Here is a 7,811-nt window from a genome sequence, read left to right as displayed (position 1 = left end):
ATATACAACATAGAGATGGTTTACATCGAACATATCCTTTGGCTATTCATTTTAGATAGGTTATAGATTTGATTATTATACTGATGGAATTATGGCAAATGAGATATTTAATTATGGCTCATGAAGAATTATCAAACCAAATAAAAGGCAAGGCATTGAGAACAAAGTCCACATAGGAAATTTGCAGGTTTTTACTTGAGGATGTTATTTGTCGCTATAGATGTGTGGGAAAGATTATTATAGATTGTAGAGAATTAGATGTATATAAAGTTTGTCAATTCTTTAAAGGGTGTGGAATTAAATTATGATTGACAATTGCTTATAATTTACAAGGGAATGCAAAGAGTGAATATGGACATCCACCAAGTATAAAAGCCTTGATTAAAGCTTGCAATGGAAGAGTGAGAGAATAGTCTTCACTTTTGCTTTATGCATTATGGACTCATCAAACAACACATAATTCAGTGACATGATATATGCCAATGGAACTTATGACATGTCAAAAATTAATTATGCTAATTGAAGAACATGTGCCAACTTGGAGTATGCTACCATGGGAAGATGAGTTGGCAAAAGAAGAATTGTTAGCTATTAGAATGTGACAACTTGAACAAAGATCGAAAGATTGTAGATGAGTCCCATCTACAATCATTGTAATAAGATTTAGAACTAACTGTTTGAAAGAAATTATCTTCCATGAACAACATCATATACAATCTCCACAACTTTCTAAAACAACTCTCAACCGTCAACATTTTGGAGCTACACTGTGCATAAGAAGCTGAAGCTGAAGCTGAACACACTCAAAGCAATTAACCCAAGTTGGACAATATAAAACAACAAAAAACTCCTTTCTTTAATGGAGACAAAAAAATTGTCACTGATTAACGTAAAATTTACAACTCATTGAGGGCAACGGTTATTGTTTACTCACAGTGTTGCCTAAAGAATGCAGAAAGAATGTGACGTTTCCACTCACTACCTGTGCATAATCCAACCTACTCAGTGGTTGAGAAATAAGCAAAAGCTAATCACATGATCTCGATGAAGCTGTGTACATTAGCAAACATTGAGCTCAAAGCAGCTCAGAAGCGCCGAGCCAGAGTACCGACACCAGCATTAGCACTAGTGTGCTCACAAGTGTGCTCACAAGTGACGGCGATGCCAGACTCAAAGCTCCGCTGGTAGGGAAGGTATCCGGCATGGCACACTCCATTCCATTGAACCAGACCTTGTTGGGGAAGAGATCCCCTTTGAGGGAATCAATCTCTGGGGTGCGTTTCTTCGTAAACGACAGCACCGATTGCAGCACAGACACTCCAGTTTTCACGAGCTGAGATCCCAAAAGATAGTTGTTGTACCCACTCAGGCCCTGCACAATGAAGCTTGAATTGGTGGGCGGGATCTTGGTGGCGTTAAACGTGTATGCTTGCTCGAAGCCGGGCATGGCTTTGGGCATCTCCACGACGGCGAACCAGTCGGGGTATGTGATATTCGACCACCCGAAGAGCGACATGCGGGCGCTCCACCCTTTGGAGTAGTCAGACACGACGTGCCAGTTGATGCTTACTCCGCAGTAATCGGAGCATGGGAGAGGGTTGGGGACTTGGGTGTGCTGGATGCTGGCCCACGCGAGGATCTGGTTAGTTCGGTTGCCAGGAGCCAGGGTGAGTGCACTGTAGGGGAGCAGCATCGCGGAGGCATTTTTGTTGCACACAGGAGTGGGATTTGCAGCGCATCCGCAGGCACATGTAGGGCACGGCACAATAGAGTCATTCAAGTACGTCGAGAAGGAGACGCAACACTTGGGAGGGGGTTTCTTCGGTCCCGTGGTGGCATTGCAACTGACCTGTGAGAAACAAATTCACGTGATTCAGGATTAGCACTTGCCAGAAGCCAATCCTAACTGCAGTTAGTTGATTATATGCTGGTAACCGAAATTCAATCAGTTAAAGAAGAGCGGGGGAGGATAATTCGTACCTGCCACGTCTTCATGGCGTTAGTAGAGTAATCCAAGTAAGGATCCGGGAAGAGGCTGGGGGCTATGAGACGTGGTGCACCGCAGGTATATTCACCGTTTCCAATTTTGAAGGCAGCAGGAGGGACCAAGTGTAGCACATTGTCGGCATTGGGCGGAATCTTGAACACATTCATGGTAAAGGCAGATTTCGACTTGGAGGGATCGATCACAGATGGCAAGAGTGTCCCATTCCTGCAACAGTACTTCACATTTCCCACTGTGGTGTCGTTCGTCATATCCACGGGGAGGTCAGAAATCTCGGGGCTGATTGAGCAGCTGATAGCGTTGTTCACGTCCATAGTGGGGGTAGGTTGGTAATACACTCCAGCTTCGCCAGCCACACACACTTGCCTATCGGCAACTTTCGGCCTAGCGCCTTGCATCTGGTAGATGAACTCTCCCTCTTGCCAGGTCCATGAAAGGTTCCAGTTATCAAGCCTTGCAAATGGGCTCTCGTTGGAAATCGTCACCTGCAAAATGTAAATTGAAGATTACATACTTGGTAATCGGACATGTGATAAATTACAAACCCCTTCCTAATCAATACGAGTGAGGCAATGAAGTGCGATTTCTTCATAAATGATAGAGGGGTGAGAAGCTTACCATAGCCCTGTAATTGCTGCTGTAGGCCTGGATCACGTCGTAAGTGATTAGGATGTCACCTCTGATGGGTGGCAAAAAGACGTCGTCGCCTCCAAGGGTTATGTTTTTGCTCGGTTCAGCACAGCATACATGCAATGTGGAATCTGCACCACGCAGAAACAAATTAGCCCCAAAAACGGTGGCACTTGCAGCCACTATCCTGAATTTACGTATGGAGATTTCTTAAAGTCCACTGAGGGAACCTTCCACATTTCGACGAAGTAGAAGTAGAAAGTAGTAGGCACCCAAAAAGGCAGGGCTTACTTACTTCCATATGGGTCAGGCTTAGTACAATTGTATCCCGGGCTGGTGATGTTGAGAGTGAGCGGCATCGGAAATAGAGGCTCGCCAAATTCAGTACCCACAATGGTAAACGTTTTGGAAATTTTAGTTCGATCCCCAGCGGTCTCAATAGAATTTCGTAAGGTTTGAGGGGGAGACGGTGCCAAAACAGCCCCATCAGACACGTTGGCAGGGAATGCCCTTCCATCTTCCAACAACAAGCCTCCTGCTGACACAATAATCTGGCAAAACACAAGAAAAAAGATTTAGTGCGCCAGAACAAGCAAACGCAGCGGACGCGATGCACGCAGGCAGTGGCTGAGAGGATGAGTGATCCAAAGACAACTCACCTCGTCGTGTGTGTAAGTAAGCCCGACACCCCAGACATCCAGAGTGGAGTACCCCTTGTTTGTCAGTGTGATGGAGGCCTCAAAGCTGTACGGTTGCGTCGCTGGAGTTGAAGCATTAGGAAAAATTTCAGCAGTGCTTGTTAATGTGTAGATCACCTCCACTCCATCGCAAGAAGGAAAAATGTAGGCGGGAGCAGGGGCAGGGGCCAGGGTAGGAGCTGTTGGCGCCAGTGTTGGGCCCAAGGTTTTTCCGGGGAACGGAACTGGCGCTGCCGGAGCTACCCCAGCTTGCCCATTGACAGACACAACAATTGTACAACAGAGAGACAGGAAAACCAGTAACCACGCTACTTTGGAACCTCCCATGCTTCAATGCGTTCAAGCAAAACAAATGATGTCAGTGCGAGCAGCTCAGCCTGCCAGAGAGCTTGTTAAGAATGATCAGCGATGACTGTGTCCCAATAGGTGCAGTAGTGAAGCTGAATACAAGCAATTCTAAGCCTCCAGCCGCACACTACACCAGCATGCTAGACTTCAATTGGCAAACAGCTTCCTGACCACATTGCCTACTCTACCAAAAGTACTACTGCAGTGTCTTCCCTCTTATTTCAGCTGCGACACCAAGCGTCTCGGAAGCAAGCGACGATTCGATACAATTCCTAAAAGCCCCGTCTAAGCGACACTCCTGCAGAAGTAAAGAACCCTGTTATTGGAAACATACTCACGGAAGCAAGCAGGCGATTAAGGGTGAGTCTGCCAAATTTAGCTGTGCACCACCGCGAATCCTACATTGAGGAGCCCGGAGAGTGAGCAGGTGAGGAGATGTGAGAGCCTTCTACGGGGTGGGAATGATAGCACCGCCGCGAAGTGCGTCCTAATATGCATTCAAATGCGGAAGCTGGAGTGGTCGCGCATGGCGAGTGGGAGAGACTTCTGCAACCCAACGAGTCTACTAAAAATAGGTCACCGGGTGTTGAGGGTGTAGCGCACCTTCCTGCTGCTGATCATGGTTGCCTTCACGCTGACCAGGCGCCAGCTTTCGCCGTCCGCCTGGCACTTCCCTTCCCCTCCGTCCAAGTGATGCTTGCACAGATACAGCCCAGTCCAGCTGCCAAGTAGATTTTTCTCTCCACATACGTTCTTACGCTACCCTCCCTCATTTCCGACCGTATATACAAAGCACATTTTCTAGGGTTTGTAACCATCCAGAAAAGACGGTATTTTTTTCTTCAAGACTAAATTTGTGACTAGGTGTGAGTTCATTCGACGGCCCTGGGAAAGAGACGAAAATAGGAAACCGCGGCACCCATTCTCACATCACCTACTTCGCTTACGCGCTGTGCGTCCGAGTGACGTTTTCCGGCCTCGCGTGCAACTATGCTTTGATGGCGAGTGTGGGTGTTGGGCTCCACCGCTTGCAACTGTTGTCCATCCAACGGTTATCCATCCAACGGTTACCAATTCCGTCGCTTTCGTTACAAGGAACATGTGCCAGTCCTCTCCGCGGACTAAGCCTGCCAAGTGGGAATCGGAATCCTCCGCAACACTCATCGGTCGAGCTGGCTGTTGGACAACCCACGATTCGAAAACACCATTTTTGATTACATACGAGAATCGCACAACTCTCAATGTTCAGACTGAAAGTTGCTGTTGTCCAAGATGGGCGTTGGGGACGATGAGCCCTTTCGTTCTAGGGTTTCCCATTTCACCACCACCTTCATCCCCTCCGGCGCGGCTTGCATTTAATCAAGCTCAAGTAGCTGAAGCTCCTTCGGGCCACTTCTTTAATGACCACGAACCTCATCACAACCTCCATCCCCGCTCTCCACACACGTCTCTCCGGAGATTGCGTCATTTACTTATACTTTGGCGGGTCGCAGCAAATGAGCAACACAGCAGCAACAACAACACCAAAAGAGGAGGACGGGGGAGGCAAAGGCATACGAGGTAGGTGTCAACAGAGGAGATGGGACTTGTGTTCCCCGTTCAACCCATAGTGGTCAACGGAGAGGTCGCCACTGAACTGAGGCACAATCTCCGGTTCCATTAACTGCAGTATCCCACAGCTGGCGTGGGAAGCACCAGGGAAGTGAGCTTCGGGGCATGCGCAGCTCAGAAACAGGCAATGAACAATGGGAAGGAAGGAGATGCGAAGGAAGCGGGGCTTTTGAGGGAACAACCTGCACCAGAACACAACACAACAGAACAGAACAGTGCGGGGGGTGATGAGGAGCGATGCGCGGGCAGCAAGGCCGCATCCCCCCCCCCCCGAATTCTGCTGCCAACTGTTACCAACTCCAGGAATATCTCCGCCACGCCTCATGCATGGCTAAGCAGCGCCAGGCCTGTGGATGTCTGGTTAGGGCTCCGCCATGAGGCGATGAAGCGTTGCTGTGCGAGCAAGCCAGTGAGTGAAGAGGGACAGGAAGGGAAAGGAAAGACAAAAAACGGGGAGGCGATGCGAGGTGGCTCGAAGTGAATGTACACAAGGCAAGTGTGTTGTTTTTTGGGAGGTGGGGTTGCTTTATTTCCTATTCCTTTCTCTTCGTTTTCTTTTACTGTTGGGTTTTAGTTATCTTTCCATGTCTTTTACCTTTTGTTTGTTTGTGTTTTTTTACCTTCTTTTTTATTTGGTTTGTTTGTTGTCGAGCATGGGCTTCCATTTCATTGTGTTCATGGACCAGGGATGTGACAAGGTGCCTGGAAGGTACTTGGAAGGTGCTTGCATGGCATGCTTTTTACATAGGAAATAGATGCCTATTTTTCTGTGTATGGATGTGTGTGTGTGTAGGTGCATGGAATCTTGTGGTGTGTACATTGATCATGGAAGAAATAGTGGGATTGTGTGTTGTAGTTTGCATGATTCAAAGATTGTTGCATGAATTTTTTTTGTTTGATTTTGATTTTTTAATGTTAAAATACCATGATTGAAAAATCAGTTTAGAGGATTAAAGAATGAGATCAAATTAGAGGATTTGATGTCAAAACTAATGGTTGAAATACCATATCTAGAATGGAGAGGCAATGTTACAATATACACTTTTAACATAGTAAAAGTCCTTGAAAAGAGCTTTTGTGTTATCACTTTAAATAGCACACATTCTTATGTTTATACATATGTATGTATGTCCATATTTCTTACTTGTGAATATGGGATTTTTTCACACAAATAAGTCATTAAATTTTTAGACTTTTTATGAATAACATACAATACATATACCTGACATCATCTGAGCTATGAATGAATAGATACATAGATACAAATGAAAACTGACTGGACTTAAACATGATATGAAAGAGAAACCAAACAAACTAAAATTTTACTCACCTAGGTCATATCAATATAATAAAGTTTAGAGTTATTTTTTAGAAATAATAATAATAATAATAATAATAAAAAACACCATGAGCTCATAATGTGGTGTCAAATTCATTTTGACACATGTGTGCACACAATAGCCGTTCTTCCAGGGAACACCTGAGAATGGCTAATATTGGAGTGAAAATGCAACAAGAATAATGAAAAGGGCCCTATCAACTTTACACACAAAAAGAGTCTTTGCATGCACAGGTACTACTGGATACCATCTTCACAGTTTTTAATTGTTATTAAACAATTTAATTGATCAATTTTGGTTTCTTGTTTTTTATCTTATTTATTTATTTATTTATTTTCTCTCTCTCTAAACTCTCCATCCATTTCTGTTCTTACAATGATTGGGGAATTAAACTCCTTGCTCATGTTACATAAATGTAAGAATTTATTTATAAAATATCAAGACTCTTAATGTAGATCCCTTGTTAGAAGAAGCAAAAATAAAAATGTATTCTGTCAAAAGTAGCTCAAAAGTAATATTTTTTACAAACCATTCTAGTTGTAAGAATTATCTTTCAATCGAATATTCTAGAATTAAAGAAAATACTAATTTTGTATCTCAAGGCATTAAAAAGGAAAAGGAGATCAAAACCCATGGCATGATGTATAAAGTGCATATAAAACACAAATACTATAGAGATTGAAGTGGATTGCAAGAATGTAGTGCATAAAAAAGACCTAATATTTTAGAACAAAATCTTGGAAGTTTGAGCAACTTGTGAAGGAAAAGCTAGTTAGAGTAGCAACTAATACACAAAGGTGAAGCTGGAAGAATATAAGAGGAGTCAAAAAGTACAATGTTTTTAAATTCATTCCTATTTTAGGATTGCTTGGCATGCAGAACTGTTCTACCACTTTGCTTTGCATGGAGAACTCTATAATTTCCTTGTTTTGAATAAAAACTGTACTTTGACTCAATAAAAACATCTTTGTGCACAAACTCTAAGTGATCACTAGAGGACTCTCAAAGAAACTATAGCCAAGAGGGTTTCTATGTGTATTAGATCTTACTATTAAGTGATCACTAGATGACTCTCAAAGAAACTATAGCCAAGAGGGTTTCTATGTGTATTAGATCTTACTACTAAGTGATCACTAGATGACTCTCAAAGAAACTATAGCCAAGAGGGTTTCTATGTGT

At 44.0% G+C, this 7,811-nt stretch overlaps 1 protein-coding gene across 2 annotated transcripts; it reads right to left on the bottom strand.

The window, feature by feature from the left end:
- Nucleotides 1-834: 834 nt before the first annotated feature.
- On the bottom strand, nt 835-4,582 carry LOC112283861 (COBRA-like protein 7). Of its 2 annotated transcripts, XM_090251236.1 has the most exons (6): nt 4,285-4,582; nt 3,295-3,979; nt 2,931-3,186; nt 2,624-2,766; nt 1,981-2,490; nt 835-1,849 (listed from the first exon to the last, which is right to left on the bottom strand). In XM_090251236.1, exons 2-6 carry the CDS (start codon nt 3,658-3,660, stop codon nt 1,076-1,078), a joined length of 2,049 nt encoding a protein of 682 aa, XP_090107362.1. In that variant the 5' UTR covers nt 3,661-3,979; nt 4,285-4,582; the 3' UTR covers nt 835-1,075. The 2 variants fall into 2 exon arrangements, with proteins under 2 accessions (XP_090107362.1, XP_024378893.1); XM_024523125.3 differs by lacking the exon at nt 4,285-4,582 and having other exon boundaries at nt 3,295-4,131.
- Nucleotides 4,583-7,811: the final 3,229 nt, after the last annotated feature.

This window comes from Physcomitrium patens, chromosome 6 (assembly GCF_059467195.1).
Source record: "Physcomitrium patens ecotype Gransden chromosome 6, ASM5946719v1, whole genome shotgun sequence".
NCBI lineage: Eukaryota > Viridiplantae > Streptophyta > Bryopsida > Funariales > Funariaceae > Physcomitrium > Physcomitrium patens.
This window is presented reverse-complemented; position numbering and strand designations above follow the sequence as displayed.